This window comes from Coregonus lavaretus (genome assembly GCF_964263955.1).
Source record: "Coregonus lavaretus genome assembly, contig: HAP1_SCAFFOLD_311, whole genome shotgun sequence".
NCBI lineage: Eukaryota > Metazoa > Chordata > Actinopteri > Salmoniformes > Salmonidae > Coregonus > Coregonus lavaretus.
In genome coordinates this window covers 170,001-188,006 of record NW_028156404.1, presented here as the reverse complement: position 1 = coordinate 188,006, position 18,006 = coordinate 170,001, and the positions used below count along the sequence as shown (strand labels likewise).

Genomic DNA, 18,006 nt, shown 5'->3' with positions numbered 1-18,006 from the left:
ATGGCTCACATCAACACCATTATCCCAGAAACCCTAGACCCACTCCAATTTGCATACCGCCCCAACAGATCCACAGATCATAAAATCTCTATTGCACTCCACACTGCCCTTTCCCACCTGGACAAGAGGAACACCTACGTGAGAATGCTATTCATTGACTACAGCTCAGCATTCAACACCATAGTGCCCTCTAAGCTCATCACTAAGCTAAGGATCCTGGGACTAAACACCTCCCTCTGCAACTGGATCCTGGACTTCCTGACGGGCCGCCCCCAGGTGGTAAGGGTAGGTAACAACACTTCTGCCACACTGATCCTCAACACGGGGGCCCCTCAGGGGTGCGTGCTCAGTCCCCTCCTGTACTCTCTGTTCACCCATGACTGTATGGCCAGGCACGACTCCAACACCATCATTAAGTTTGCCGACGACACAACAGTGGTCGATACAACTGTATAGGCAGGATAGATCAGCAGTCTCTGTTAAGACCAGGGGTGGAACAAATGTAAACAAAAGCTGGTGCACGATATCTAAGGAAGTCTCGAGGTTTTGCTCGCCTGAAGTAGAGTATCTCATGATAAGCTGTAGACAACACTATCTACCAAGAGAGTTTTCATCTATTTTCTTCGTAGCTGTCTATTTACCACCACAAACCGATGCTGGCACTAAGACAGCACTCAATTAACTGTTTACGGCCATGAGTGAGCTGAATGAAATGTATACGGCCATAAGCAAACATGAAAACGCTCATCCAGAGGCGGCGCTCCTAGTGGTCAGGGACTTTAATGCAGGAAAACTTAAATCTGTTTTACCTCATTTCTACCAGCACGTTAAATGTGCAACCAGAGGGAAAAAAAACTCTAGACCACATTTACTCCACACACAGATATGCGTACAAAGCTCTCCCTCGCCCTCCATTTGGCAAATCTGACCATAATTCTATCCTCCTGATTCCTGCTTACAAGCAAAAACTAAAGCAGGACTTGGTCAATAAAAAAGTGTTCAGATGAAGCAGATGCTAAGCTACAGGACTGTTTTGCTAGCACAGAGTGGAATATGTTCCGGGATTCTTCCGATGGCATTGAGGAGTACTCCACATCAAGTCAATGGCTTCATCAATAAGTGCATCGATGACGTCGTCCCCACAGTACAACTTCCAGACTCACATAAAGAATCTCCAATCCAAAGTTAAATCTAGAATCGGCTTCCTATTTCGCAACAAAGCCTCCTTCACTCATGCTGCCAAACATGCCCTCGTAAAACTGACTATCCTACCGATCCTTGACTTCGGCGATGTCATTTACAAAATAGCCTCCAACACTCTACTCAGCAAATTGGATGTAGTCTATCACAGTGCCATCCGTTTTGTCTCCAAAGCCCCATACACTACCCACCACTGTGACCTGTACGCTCTTGTTGGCTGGTCCTCACTACATGTTTGTTGTCAAACCCACTGGCTCCAGGCCATCTATAAATCACTGCTAGGCAAATCCCCGCCTTATCTTAGCTCATTGGTCACCATAGCAGCACCCACCCGTAGTCTGCGCTCCAGCAGGTATATCTCTCTGGTCATTCCCAAAGCCAACACCTCCTTTGGCCGCCATTCCTTCCAGTTCTCTGCTGCCAATGACTGGAACGAATTGCAAAAATCTCTGAAGCTGGAGACTCTTATCTCCCTCAATAACTTTAAGCATCAGTTGTCAGAGCACCTTACCGATCACTGCACCTGTACACAGCCCATCTGAAATTAGCCCACCCAACTACCTCATCCCTATATTGTTATTTATTTTGCTCTTTTGCACCCCAGTATCTCTATTTGCACATAATCTCTTGCACATCTAGCATTCCAGTGTTAATACTATTGTAATTATTCTGCACTATAGCCTATTTATTGCCTTACCTCCATAACTTGCTACATTTGCACACACTGTATATATATTTTCTGTTGTATTTCTGACTTTATGTTTTTTTTTTTACCCCATATGTAACTCTGTGTTGTTTTTATTGCACTACTTTGCTTTATCTTGGCCAGGTCGCAGTTGTAAATGAGAACCTGTTCTCAACTGGCTTACCTGGTTAAATAAAGGTGAAATAAAATAAAAAATAAAAAACAGTAACTGTACGTACATACCCCAACCAGAAGCCAGGCAACATCCACTCTAAGCAAAAGGGTAGAGTTGCCGCTTTCAAGGAGCGGGACACTAACCCGGAAGCTTATAAGAAATCCCGCTATGCCCTCTGACAAACCATCAAACAGGCAAAGATTCAATATAGGATTCAATATAGGACTAAGATTGAATCGTACTACACCGGCTCCGACGCTCGTCAGATGTGGCAGGGCTTGCAAACTATTACAGACTACAAAGAGAAGCACAGCCGCGAGCTGCCCAGTGACACGAGCGTACCAGACGAGCCAAAGTACTTCTATGCTCGCTTCGAGGCAAGTAACACTGAAACATGCATGAGAGCATCAGCTGTTCCGGATGACTGTGTGATCATGCTCTCCGTAGCCGATGTGAGTAAGACCTTTAAACAGGTTAACATTCACAAGGCCGCAGGGCAAGACGGATTATCAGGACGTGTACTCCGAGCATGCGCTGACCAACTGGCAAGTGTCTTCACTGACATTTTCAGCCTCTCCCTGTCTGAGTCTGTAATACCAACATGTTTCAAGCAGACCACCATAGTCCCTGTGCCCAAGAACACTAAGGTAACCTGTCCAAATGACTACCGACCCGTAGCGCTCACATCTGTAGTAATGAAGTGCTTTGAAAGGCTGGTCATGGCTCACATCAACACCATTATCCCAGAAACCCTAGACCCACTCCAATTTGCATACCGCCCCAACAGTTCCACAGTTGATGCAATCTCTATTGCGCTCCACACTGCCCTTTCCCACCTGGACAAAAGGAACACCTACGTGAGAATGCTATTAATTGACTATAGCTCACCGCTCAACACCATAGTGCCCTCAAAGTTCATCACTAAGCTAAGGACCCTGGGACTAAACACCTCCCTCTGCAACTGGATCCTGGACTTCCTGACGGGCCGCCCCCATGTGGTAAGGGTAGGTAACAAAACATCTGCCACGTTGATCCTAAACCCGGGGGCCCCTCAGGGGTGCGTGCTCAGTCCCTTCCTGTACTCCCTGTTCACTCATGACTGCATGGCCAGGTCACGACTCCAACACCATTATTAAGTTTGCCGATGATACATCAGTGGTAGGCCTGATCACCGACAACGACGAGACAGCCTATAGGGAGGAGGTCAGAAACCTGGCCGTGTGGTGCCAGGACAACAACCTCTCCCTCAACGTGATCAAGACAAAGGAGATGATTGTGGACTACAGGAAAAAGAAAAGGACCTAGCACGCCCCCATTCTCATCGACTGGGCTGTAGTGGAGCAGGTTGAGAGCTTCAAGTTCCTTGGGTGTCCACATCACCAACAAACTTACAAGGTCCAAGCGCACCCAACAGTCTTGAAGAGTTCACGACAAAACCTATTCCCCCTAAGGAGACTGAAAAGATTTGGCATGGGTCCTCAGATCCTCAAAAGGTTCTCCAGCTGCACCATCGAGAGCATCCTGACTGGTTGCATCACCGCCTGGTATGGCAACTGCTCGGCCTCCGACCGCAAGGCACTACAGAGGGTAGTGCGTACGGCCCAGTACATCACTGGGGCCAAGCTTCCTGCCATCCAGGACCTCTATACCAGGCGGTGTCAGAGGAAGGCCCTAAAAATTGTTGACGACTCCAGCCACCCTAGTCATAGACTGTTCTCTCTGCTTCCACATGGCAAGCGGTACCACAACGCCAAGTCTAGGTCCAAGAGGCTTCTAAACAGCTTCTACCCACAAGCCATAAGACTCTTGAACATCTAATCAAATGGCTACCCAGACTATTTACATTGCCCCCCCCCCCCCCCCACTTTAATAACTCTACCTACATGTACATATTACCTCAATTACCTCGACTAATCGGTGCCCCCGAACATTGACTTGGTACCGATACCCTCTGTATATAGCCTCGCCATTGTTATTTTTACTGCTGTTATTTTTTTTGGTATTCTTTCTTAAAACTTCATTGTTGGTTAATGGCTTGTAAGTAAGCATTTCCCTGTAAGTTCTACACCTGTTGTATTCGGCACATGTGACAAATAAAATTTGATTTGATTTGATTCACGGTGGGAACCACACATGCGGAGGTCATCCATTCACCTACTCTGCGTCTCACAAAGACACGGCGGTTGGAACCAAAAATATCAAATTTGGACTAATCAGACCAAAGGACAGATTTCCACCGTTCTAATGTCCATTGCTCGTGTTTCTTGGCCCAAGCAAGTCTCTTCTTCTTATTGGTGGCCTTTAGTAGTGGTTTCTTTGCAGCAATTCGACCATGAAGGCCTAATTCACAAAGCCTCCTCTGAACAGTTGATGTTGAGATGTGTCTGTTACTTGAACTCTGTGATGCATTTATTTTGGCTGCATTCTGAGGTGCAGTTAACTCTAATGAACTTATCCTCTGCGTCAGAGGTAACTCTGGGTCTTCTTTTCCTGTGGCGGTCCTCATGAGAGCCAGTTTCATCATAGCGTCTGATGATTTTTGCAACTGCACTTGAAAAAACATTCAAAGTTCTTGACATTTTCTGGATTGACTGACCTTCATGTCTTAAAGTTATGATGGACTGTCATTTCTCTTTGCTTATTTGAGCTGTTCTTGCCATAATATGGACTTGTTCTTTTACCAAATCGGGCTATCTTCTGTACACCACCCCTACCTTGTCACAACACAACTGATTGGCTCAATCGCATTAAGAAGGAAAGAAATTCCACAAATTAACTTTTAACAAGGCACACCTTTTTAATTGAAATGCATTCCAGGTGACTACATCATGAAGCTGGTTGAGAGAATGCCAAGAGTGTGCAAAGCTGTCATCAAGGCAAAGGGTGGCTACTTTGAAGAATTTCAAATCTAAAATATATTTTGATTTGTTGAACACTTTTTTGGTTACTACATGATTGCATATGTGTTTTTTCATAGTTTTGATGTCTTCACTATTATTATTCAATGTAGAAAATAGTAAAAATAAAGAAAAACCCTTGAATGAGTGGGTGTGTCCAAACTTTTGACTGGTACTGTATACAGTGGATTCGGAAAGTATTCAGACCCAATGACTTTTTCCACATTTTGTTGCGTTACAGCCTTATTCTAAAATGGATTAAATAATTGTTTTTCCTCATCAATCTACACACAGTACCCCATAATGAGAAAGCTAAAACAGGTTTTTAGAAATGTTTGCTAATGTATTAAAAATAAAAAACAGAAATACCTTATTTACATAAGTATTCAGACCCTTTGCTATGAGACTCAAAATTGAGCTCTGGTGCATCATGTTTCCATTGATCATCCTTGATGTTTCTACAACTTCATTGGAGTCCACCTGTGGTAAATTCAATTGATTGGACATGATTTGGAAAGGAACACAGCTGTCTATATAAGGTCCCACAGTTGACAGTGCATGTCAGAGAAAAGCCAAGCAATGAGGTCAAAGGAATTGTCCGCAGAGCTCAGAGAAAGGATTGTGTCGAGGCACAGATCTGGGGAAGGGTACCAAAAAATGTCTGCAGCATTGAAGGTCCCTAAGAACACAGCGGCCTCCATCATTCTTAAATGGAAGAAATGTGGAACCACCAAGACTCTTCCTAGAGCTGGCCGCCCGGCCAAATGGAGCAATTGGGGAGAAGGGCCTTGGTCAGGGAGGTGACCAAGAACCCAATGGTCACTTTGACAGAGCTCCAGAGTTCCTCTGTGGAGATGGGAGAACCTTCCAGAAGGACAACCATCTCTGCAGCACTTCACCAATCAGGCCTTTATGGTAGATAAAAGGTCAAAGGCACATGACAGACCGCTTGGAGTTTGCCAAAAGGCACCTAAAGGACTCTCAGACCATGAGAAACATGATTATCTGGTCTGATGAAACCAATGTTGAACTCTTTAGCCTGAATGCCAAGCGTCATATCTGAAGGAATCCTGGCACCATCCCTATGGTGAAGCATGGTGGTGGCAGCATCATGCTGTGCAGATGTATTTCAGCGGCAGGGACTGGGAGACTAGTCAGGATCGAGGGAAAGATAAACGGAGCAAAGTACAGAGAGATCCTTGATGAAAACCTGCTCCAGAGTGCTCAGGACCTCAGACTGGGGTGAAGGTTCACCTTCCAACAGGACAACGAACCCTAAGTACACAACCAAGACAACTCAGGAGTGGCTTCGGGACAAGTCTCTGAGTGTCCTTGAGTTACCCAGCCAGAGCCCGGACTTGAACCTGATCGAACATCTCTGGAGAGACCTGAAAATAGCTGTGCAGCGAGGCTCCCCATCCAACCTGACAGAGCTTGAGAGGATCTGCAGAGATTAATGGGAGAAACTCCCCAAATACAGGTGTGCAAAGCTTGTAGCGTCATACCCAAGAAGACTCGAGGCTGTAATAGCTGCCAAAGGTGCTTCAACAAAGTACTGAGTAAATGTTCTGAATACTTATGTAAATGTGATTTTTCAGGTTTTATTTGTTAATAAATTAGCAAATATTTCGAAAAACCTGTTTTTGCATTGTCATTATGGGATATTCTTGTAGATTGATGAGGGGAAAAAAACTATTTAATCAATTTTAGAATAAGGCTGTAACTCAACAAAACGTGGAAAAAGTCAAGGGGTCTGAATACTTTCCGAATGCACTGTACAGTCGTGGTCAAAAGTTTTGAGAATGACACAAATACTAATTTTCACAAAGTCTGCTGCCTCAGTTTTGATGATGACAATTTGCATATACTCCAGAATGTCATGAAGAGTGATCAGATGAATTGCAATTAATTGCAAATTCCCTCTTTGCCATGAAAATGAACTTAATCCCCAAAAAACATTTCCACTGCATTTCAGCCCTGCCACAAAAGGACCAGCTGCCATCATGTCAGTGATTATCTCGTTAACACAGGTGCTAGTGTTGACGAGGACAAGGCTGGAGATCACTCTGTCATGCTGATTGAGTTAGAATAACAGACTGGAAGCTTTAAAAGGAGGATAGTGCTTGAAATCATTGTTCTTCCTCTGTTAACCATGGTTACCTGCAAGGAAACACGTGCCGTCATCATTGCTTAGCACAAAAAGGCCTTCACAGTCAAGGATATTGCTGCTAGTAAGATTGCACCTAAATCAACAATTTTTCGGATCATGAAGAACTTCAAGGAGAGAGGTTCAATTGTTGTGAAGAAGGCGTCAGGGCGCCCAAGAAAGTCCAGCAAGCGCCAGGACCGTCTCCTAAAGTTGATTCAGCTGCGGGATCGGGGCACCACCAGTGCAGAGCTTGCTCAGGAATGGCAGAAGGCAGGTGTGAGTGCATCTGCACGCACAGTGAGGCGAAGACTTTTGGAGGATGGCCTGGTGTCAAGAAGGGCAGCAAAGAAGTCACTTCTCTCCAGGAAAAACATCAGGGACAGACTGATATTCTGCAAAAGGTACAGGGATTGGACTGCTGAGAACTGGGGTAAAGTAATTTTCTCTGATGAATCCCCTTTCCGATTGTTTGGGGCATCCGGAAAACACCTTGTCCGGAGAAGACAAGGTGAGCGCTACCATCAGTCCTGTGTCATGCCAACAGTAAAGCAACCTGAGACCATTCATGTTTGTGGTTGCTTCTCAGCCAAGGGAGTGGGCTCACTCACAATTTCGCCTAAGAACACAGCCATGAATAATGAATGGTACCAACACATCCTCCGAGAGCAACTTCTCCCATTGGTGACGACCAATGCCTTTTCCAGCATGATGGAGCACCTTGCCATAAGGCAAAAGTGATAACTAAGTGGCTCGGGGAACAAAACATCAACATTTTGGGTCCATGGCCAGGAAACTCCCCAGACCTTAATCCCATTGAGAACTTGTGGTCGATCCTCAAGAGGCGGGTGGACAAACAAAAACCCACAAATTCTGACAAACTCCAAGCATTGATTATGCAAGAATGGGCTGCCATCAGTCAGGATGTGGCCCAGAAGTTAATTGACAGCATGCCAGGGCAGATTGCAGAGGTCTTGAAAAAGAAGGGTCAACACTGCAAATATTGACTCTTTGCATAAACTTAATGTAATTGTCAATAAAAGCCTTTGACACTTATGGAATGCTTGTAAGTATACTTCAGTATACCATAGTAACATCTGACAAAAATATCTCATAACACTGAAGCAGCGAACTTTGTGAAGACCAATACTTGTAATTCTCAAAACTTTGGACCACGGCTGTTTATACCTTTTTTGGGTAGGCACAAAACTACCTTCATACTTCCATTAATTATTTTATGACACTTGTGGGGGTCGTAGAGCAAAACCATCATTTTCGTTAGAGTCTACCCATTCCATAGAGGGATGTCTCAACACCGCTCTAGCTCCTGCCACCTTTCACCTCAGATGAGGAAGTGCGACATCGACAGATGCAGTGGATTGAGACACAGCCAATGCAAAAAAAAACATACTGTATCTCTAACTTAAACTGAAGGATTTTGATGGGGATTTTTGTATTATGTTAATTGACTCTAGTTTTTTTTAAATAAATGTTGCCAATTTATTAATTCCTACATTTATCTAACATTAGATAGTTAATCCAGAGATTCTTACCTTTGCCTCGATTCGGCAGTCTCGTCCAGATCATCATGGCATTTGTAGCATGTTATAGCCACATTAGCATCTAATTAGCTTTTAATTTTTAGGGGGTAAATAAAGGCGAATATATTGATAAAAGTCCCCTTGTCCAAGAGAGATTTGTATGGTTATCAAAACGTCACGCCAGGCAGGGTAAGCCTACACGAAACACATACCTTATTTTAAGTGCAGCATCAGGGCAGCATCAGGGCAGCATCAGGGCAGCAGAAGGGCAGCAGCAGGGCAGCAGTAGAACAGTAGCAGGGCAGCAGAAGGGCAGCAGCAGGGCAGCAGAAGGGCAGCAGAAGGGCAGCAGAATGGCAGTAGCAGGGCAGCAGAAGGGCAGTAGCAGGGCAGCAGAAGGGCAGCAGCAGGGCAGCAGCAGGGCAGTAGCAGGGCAGCAGAAGGGCAGTAGCAGGGCAGCAGAAGGGCAGTAGCAGGGCAGCAGAAGGGCAGTAGCAGGGCAGCAGAAGGGCAGTAGCAGGGCAGCAGTAGAACAGCAGCAGGGCAGCAGCAGGGCAGTAGCAGGGCAGCAGAAGGGCAGCAGCAGGGCAGCAGAAGGGCAGCAGTAGAACAGTAGTAGGGCAGCAGCAGGGCAGCAGAAGGGCAGTAGCAGGGCAGCAGAAGGGCAGTAGCAGGGCAGCAGAAGGGCAGTAGCAGGGCAGCAGAAGGGCAGTAGCAGGGCAGCAGTAGAACAGTAGCAGGGCAGCAGAAGGGCAGTAGCAGGGCAGCAGAAGGGCAGTAGCAGGGCAGCAGCAGGGCAGTAGCAGGGCAGCAGAAGGGCAGCAGCAGGGCAGCAGTAGAACAGTAGCAGGGCAGCAGCAGGGCAGCAGAAGGGCAGTAGCAGGGCAGCAGAAGAACAGTAGCAGGGCAGTAGCAGGGCAGCAGCAGGGCAGCAGAAGGGCAGCAGCAGGGCAGCAGAAGGGCAGCAGTAGAACAGTAGTAGGGCAGCAGCAGGGCAGCAGAAGGGCAGCAGCAGGGCAGCAGAAGGGCAGCAGCAGGGCAGCAGAAGGGCAGCAGTAGAACAGTAGCAGGGCAGCAGCAGGGCAGCAGTAGAACAGTAGTAGGGCAGCAGCAGGGCAGCAGCAGGGCAGCAGCAGGGCAGCAGAAGGGCAGCAGCAGGGCAGCAGAAGGGCAGTAGCAGGGCAGTAGCAGGGCAGCAGCAGGGCAGCAGAAGGGCAGCAGCAGGGCAGCAGTAGAACAGTAGCAGGGCAGCAGCAGGGCAGCAGAAGGGCAGTAGCAGGGCAGCAGAAGAACAGTAGCAGGGCAGTAGCAGGGCAGCAGCAGGGCAGCAGAAGGGCAGCAGCAGGGCAGCAGAAGGGCAGTAGCAGGGCAGTAGCAGGGCAGTAGCAGGGCAGCAGTAGGGCAGCAGCAGGGCAGCAGAAGGGCAGTAGCAGGGCAGTAGCAGGGCAGTAGCAGGGCAGCAGCAGGGCAGTAGCAGGGCAGTAGCAGGGCAGCAGCAGGGCAGTAGCAGGGCAGTAGCAGGGCAGCAGCAGGGCAGCAGAAGGGCAGTAGCAGGGCAGCAGAAGGACAGTAGCAGGGCAGTAGCAGGGCAGTAGCAGACTGGCAGGGGGAAACCACAATCATTCAGACTAAAGTGACTAAGCTGATTGAACACTGTTTTTCCAACCTGTTCTAACATCTCCGTAGTCTCTTTATAGCTACAGTGTTAGATATATGCTAACAACCTATTGGTAATGTTTCCCTCTATAGTGTTAGATATATGCTAACAACCTATTGGTAATGTTTCCCTCTGTAGTGTTAGATATATGCTAACAACCTATTGGTAATGTTTCCCTCTATAGTGTTAGATATATGCTAACAACCTATTGGTAATGTTTCCCTCTGTGTTACAGTCACTATGTGCCTGCATCCCAAATGTGACCCTATTTCCTATATAGAGCGCTACGTTTGACCTGGGCTTATATGGCTAACCCCAACCAAAAGGGCCCTTATCAAAACTAACACTATATAGGGAATAGAGTCACATTGGGGACTGAGACAGATGCTGTCGATGTAATGGATTTAATGTTAGCATCATTTAGCCCGAAGCCTTCTGAGTTTGTCCCAATAATCTCTCCTTTCTCCTGAAGTCTGCACTTGTTCACTACTCCCCACATGTCTAAAAGCATTGGCTTGGGGTAGGCTTAGGCTAGACATGAGTTTCCATTTCCAGTCATTTCCTTTCAAATCCATGAAGGGAAGTGAACAAGTGCACACTTCGGCAGAAAGGAGAAAGGATTGGGACAAAACCAAAGCCTTTTCTATATGTCTGTCAACATGCAGACCAGGCAGAATGTACTGTAATCTGGATGAATCGATTTGTTTCCATTAAAGAACCATGACAATCAAGGTTACTCACAAAGTTGTAGGATCTGTTAAATAAAACATTAAAACGTTGATACATTACCACACTAAGATGGACTTTTACTTAGACGTCTCTATAAAAAAAAACATCAGTTAAATATCTTTCTATTCATCAGAGCAGTGTTTGGGAAACCCCCCTCATCTATGGCTTTGAACTGTGTGTGTGTGTGTGTGTGTGTGTGTGTGTGGCAGAGCAGCAATGACACGGTCGTGAGCGGCTGATTGCAGCCATCTTGAACAGATCTGGCCTCACCACAGGTCTCCTTTCACTGGGCTGTCATTACTGCAGAGGTAAGCTCTCTAACACACACGTGCTGGGCCAGGGGATGAATGAGTGCAGTGAGGCCTGGACCTGATCAAGTGCTGGGCGGCTGGTGGTTCTGGGGGAGAGGGGATTGTGTAAGGCAATCCTCTGGTGGGACTGTCAGAGCACATTAACCAGACACACACACACACACACACACACACCCTGACCCACACACACACCCTGACCCACACACTCTGACCCACACAATACCCTGACCCACCCACACTACCCTGACCCACACACTACCCTGACCCACACACTACCCTGACCCACACACACCCTGACCCACACACTACCCTGACCCACACACTCTGACCCACACACCCTGACCCACACACACACCCTGACCCACCCACATACCCTGACCCACACACACCCTGACCCACACACACACTGACCCACACACACACTGACCCACACACACACCCTGACCCACACACACACCCTGACCCAAACACACACTCTGACCCACACACCCTGACCCACACACACACCCTGACCCACACTACCCTGACCCACAAACACACCCTGACCCACACACACACACCCTGACCCACACACACGCCCTGACCCACACACACCCTGACCCACACACACACACCCTGACCCACACACACCCTGACCCACACACACACCCTGACCCACACACTACCCTGACCCACACACACACCCTGACCCACACACTACCCTGACCCACACACACACCCTGACCCACACACTACCCTGACCCACACACACACCCTGACCCACACACTACCCTGACCCACACACAATACCCTGACCCACACAATACCCTGACCCACACACTACCCTGACCCACACAATACCCTGACCCACACACACACCCTGACCCACACAATACCCTGACCCACACAATACCCTGACCCACACACTACCCTGACCCACACACACACCCTGACCCACACACAATACCCTGACCCACACAATACCCTGACCCACACACACACACACCCTGACCCACACACACACACACACACACACTGACCCACACAATACCCTGACCCACACACACACCCTGACCCACAAACTACCCTGACCCACGCACACACCCTGACCCACACACTACCCTGACCCACACACTACCCTGACCCACACACACACCCTGACCCACACACACCCTGACCCACACACACACCCTGACCCACACACACACCCTGACCCACACACACATCCTGACCCACACACTACCCTGACCCACACACTACCCTGACCCACACACTACCCTGACCCACACACTACCCTGACCCACACACTACCCTGACCCACACACACACCCTGACCCACAAACTACCCTGACCCACACACACTACCCTGACCCACACACCCTGACCCACACACACACCCTGACCCACACACTACCCTGACCCACACACACACCCTGACCCACACACTACCCTGACCCACACACTACCCTGACCCACACACACTACCCTGACCCACACACCCTGACCCACACACACACCCTGACCCACCCACATACCCTGACCCACACACACCCTGACCCACACACACACTGACCCACACACACACTGACCCACACACACACCCTGACCCACACACACACCCTGACCCACACACACACCCTGACCCACACACCCTGACCCACACACACACCCTGACCCACACTACCCTGACCCACACACTACCCTGACCCACACACACACCCTGACCCACACACACCCTGACCCACACACACACACCCTGACCCACACACACCCTGACCCACACACACACCCTGACCCACACACAATACCCTGACCCACACAATACCCTGACCCACACACCCACACACACCCTGACCCACACACTACCCTGACCCACACACTACCCTGACCCACACACACACACACACCCTGACCCACACACACACCCTGACCCACACACACACCCTGACCCACACACACACCCTGACCCACACACAATACCCTGACCCACACAATACCCTGACCCACACACACACCCTGACCCACACAATACCCTGACCCACACAATACCCTGACCCACACACTACCCTGACCCACACAATACCCTGACCCACACACACACCCTGACCCACACAATACCCTGACCCACACAATACCCTGACCCACACACAATACCCTGACCCACACACACACACACACCCTGACCCACACACACCCTGACCTACACACACTACCCTGACCCACACATACACCCTGACCCACACACTACCCTGACCCACACACTACCCTGACCCACACACACCCTGACCCACACACTACCCTGACCCACACACTACCCTGACCCACACACTGCCCTGACCCACACACTACCCTGATCCACACACTGCCCTGACCCACACACTACCCTGACCCACACACTGCCCTGACCTACACACACTACCCTGACCCACACACTACCCTGACCCACACACTACCCTGACCCACACACCCTGACCCACACAATACCCTGACCCACACACCCTGACCCACACACTACCCTGACCCACACACTGCCCTGACCTACACACACTACCCTGACCCACACACTACCCTGACCCACACACTACCCTGACCCACACACCCTGACCCACACAATACCCTGACCCACACACCCTGACCCACACACTACCCTGACCTACACACACTACCCTGACCCACACACACTACCCTGACCCACACACACCCTGACCCACACACTACCCTGACCCACACACTACCCTGACCCACACACTACCCTGACCCACACACACACCCTGACCCACACACTACCCTGACCTACACACACTACCCTGACCCACACACACTACCCTGACCCACACACACCCTGACCCACACACTACCCTGACCCACACACACACACACACCCTGACCCACACACTACCCTGACCCACACACTACCCTGACCCACACACTACCCTGACCCACACACTACCCTGACCCACACACACTACCCTGACCCACACACACCCTGACCCACACACTACCCTGACCCACACACTACCCTGACCCACACACTACCCTGACCCACACACTACCCTGACCCACACACACACCCTGACCCACACACTACCCTGACCCACACACACACCCTGACCCACACACTACCCTGACCCACACACTACCCTGACCCACACACTACCCTGACCCACACACTACCCTGACCCACACACTACCCTGACCCACACACTACCCTGACCCACACACTACCCTGACCCACACTACCCTGACCCACACACTACCCTGACCCACACACACCCTGACCCACACACTACCCTGACCCACACACTACCCTGACCCACACACTACCCTGACCCACACTACCCTGACCCACACAATACCCTGACCCACACACTACCCTGACCCACACACACACCCTGACCCACACACACACCCTGACCCACACACTACCCTGACCCACACACACTACCCTGACCCACACACACTACCCTGACCCACACACACACCCTGACCCACACACACACCCTGACCCACACACTACCCTGACCCACACACACTACCCTGACCCACACACACTACCCTGACCCACACTACCCTGACCCACACACTACCCTGACCCACACACACCCTGACCCACACACTACCCTGACCCACACACTGCCCTGACCCACACACTACCCTGACCCACACACACTACCCTGACCCACACACTACCCTGACCCACACACACACCCTGACCCACACACTACCCTGACCCACACACACACCCTGACCCACACAATACCCTGACCCACACACACTACCCTGACCCACACTACCCTGACCCACACACTACCCTGACCCACACACACCCTGACCCACACACTACCCTGACCCACACACTACCCTGACCCACACACACTACCCTGACCCACACACACTACCCTGACCCACACACTACCCTGACCCACACACACTACCCTGACCCACACACACTACCCTGACCCACACACACCCTGACCCACACACACCCTGACCCACACACACACCCTGACCCACACACACACCCTGACCCACACACACACCCTGACCCACACACACACCCTGACCCACACACACACCCTGACCCACACACCCTGACCCACACACTACCCTGACCTACACACACTACCCTGACCCACACACACTACCCTGACCCACACACACACCCTGACCCACACACACACCCTGACCCACACACACACCCTGACCCACACACTACCCTGACCCACACACACACCCTGACCCACACACACACCCTGACCCACACACACACCCTGACCCACACACTACCCTGACCCACACACTGCCCTGACCCACACACTGCCCTGCTCCAGCCTCCGGGTACGACCGGTTCCTTACAGGAACTAACGGCAGGAATATTATCTCTACACTGAACACTTCATAGTGACTCTTATTCTGAAAACAACTACTCAACATACTGAAATACTGAACAGAAACACTATGACAGAAGTGGAATAGAATAGGAATTCTTTTCCTCAATGAATTTCAGTTTTTAATGTACTTGACAAGAATATGTATTGAGCTGAAAATGCCTATTGTGTGGTAGGCCTTTAAGGCTGTGGGTGAGGCTGTGGATGTGGCTGTGGCTGTGGGTGTGGCTGTGGGTGTGGATGTGGGTGCGGCTGTGGGTGCGGCTGTGGGTGTGGCTGTGGGTGTTGTCTTGAATTAGGCCTGCAGGCCCATTGTTTGAGAAAGAGCCTAGCGTTGTTCTGGGATTACGGTTTTTATAAAAATAATTTAAGAGGTTTTCTTTTGATTATTGGATTATATCTTCCTTGGATCATTGGATCATCCATCCAAGGAATCAAACCAGAGGTTCTGGTAGGATAAAGATTTTAATAAGATACATTTCAGATTGCTTTCTGGACTGTCGTCTCTAACTGGATATCGAACGATTGTGTCGAGGTGAAAAAGAGAGCCACCTGGTGGTTGGTGAACTTTCAGAAGTGCCGGTTTAATAAAGAGACAATCGCCCCGGGTGCCCAGTCAGAGGGACGCAGCAGGAGACATACTCAAGTCACTCATGTATTGCCACAAGCACACACACAGCATTGAATTGTAGTACTAGGGTTGATAATGGTGGAAGTGGAAGGGTGCTAGCAGGAGCAGTGCAATGGTAAATGGCTAATAAACTAATTACCTGGATACAGGTAGCTACATTATCAAATCAAATCAAATTGTATTTGTCACATGCGCCGAATACAACAGGTGTAGACTTTACAGTGAAATGCTTACTTACAGCCATTAACCAACAATGCAGTTTTAAGAAAAATAACAAATAATTAAAGAGCAGCAGTAAAATAACAGTAGCGAGGCTATATACAGGGGGGTACCGGTACAGAGTCAATGTGCGGGGGCACAGGTTAGTCAAGGTAATTGAGGTAATATGTACATGTGGGTAGAGGTAAAGTGACTATGCATAGATAATAAACAGAGAGTAGAAGCTACCGCTTGCCGTGCGGTAGGGTGGCTGGAGTCTTTGGCAATTTTTAGGGCCTTCCTCTGACACCGCCTGGTATAGAGGTCCTGGATGGCAGGAAGCTTGGCCCCAGTGATGTACTGGGCCGTACGCACTACCCTCTGTAGTGCCTTGCGGCCGGAGGCCAAGCAGTTGCCATACCAGGTGGTGATGCAACCAGTCAGGATGCTCTCGATGGTGCAGCTGTATAACTTTTTGAGCCAAATATTTTCAGTCTCCTGAGGGGAATAGGCTTTGTCGTGCCCTCTTCATGACTTTCTTGGTGTGTTTGGACCAGGATAAAAAAATTTTTTTAGGGGGAAGATCAGCTTTTATATTTCAGATAGATTGTAACATCCATCAATGTAATTTTCTGCATCAATTCCAATCCCCCATATCCCTCCATTTACATAGGAGTGGTTAAAACATGCTAATAACGGTTCTCTGAGTCTATCAAAAAAGGTTTGGTATACCTCGACTGGTATGCCATCCAACCCTGGAGTTTTCCCGGACTTAAAGTCTTTAATTGCATCCAGAAGTTCCTCCTCTGTAATTTCACCTTCACATGAGTCTTTCTGTATGGCTGTTAATTTCACATTATCAATAGAAAATAAATCTCTACAATTAGCTTCAGTTAGAGGAGATGGAGATGACTGAAACGAAAACATATGCTTAAAGTACTTTTCTTCCTCCTTCAAAATATAATTTGGTGAATCATGGGTGACTCCGTCATTTGTAACCAGTTTCAATAAATTATTTTTGGTAGCATTCCTATGTTGAAGATTAAAAAAGAATTTTGTGCATTTTTCCCCATATTCCATCCAGTTTGCTTTATTTTTATAATATATTACACTTGATCTTTCTTGACTAAGTTTCTCCATTTCTTTTTGTTTTTCCTCTAATTTATTCTGAGCCTCTATGTTACAGTTTTTATTGCTATCTATCTGTTCTGTTAGACCTTCTATTTCCTTTGTTAGTATGGACTCTTTTGACCTAAATTGCTTTTGTTTTCGAGATGAGTACTGAATTGCATGGCCTCTAAAGGCACATTTAAAGGTGTCCCATACAATAAGGGGATTTGCTATACCTATGATATGTCGGAAAGAATCAGTTATAAATTCCTCTGTCCTAGTTAAAAACAAGTGATCATCCAATAGGCTTTGATTACATTTCCAATATCCTCGCCCACGTGGAAATTCAGTAAGAGTAA

At 48.7% G+C, this 18,006-nt stretch overlaps 1 protein-coding gene across 1 annotated transcript in view; it reads left to right on the top strand.

Moving 5' to 3' along the window:
* LOC311126397 (uncharacterized protein) overlaps positions 1–11,835 on the top strand; it is a gene marked incomplete at both ends in the record, with an annotated part of 38,005 nt that extends 26,170 nt beyond the window's left edge. The window contains one exon of the mRNA XM_084200402.1: positions 11,761–11,835. Within this exon, the coding sequence (XP_084056528.1) occupies positions 11,761–11,835 (75 nt within the window). The remainder of the gene's footprint in view (positions 1–11,760) is intronic.
* Between the last annotated feature and the right edge of the window lie 6,171 nt (positions 11,836–18,006).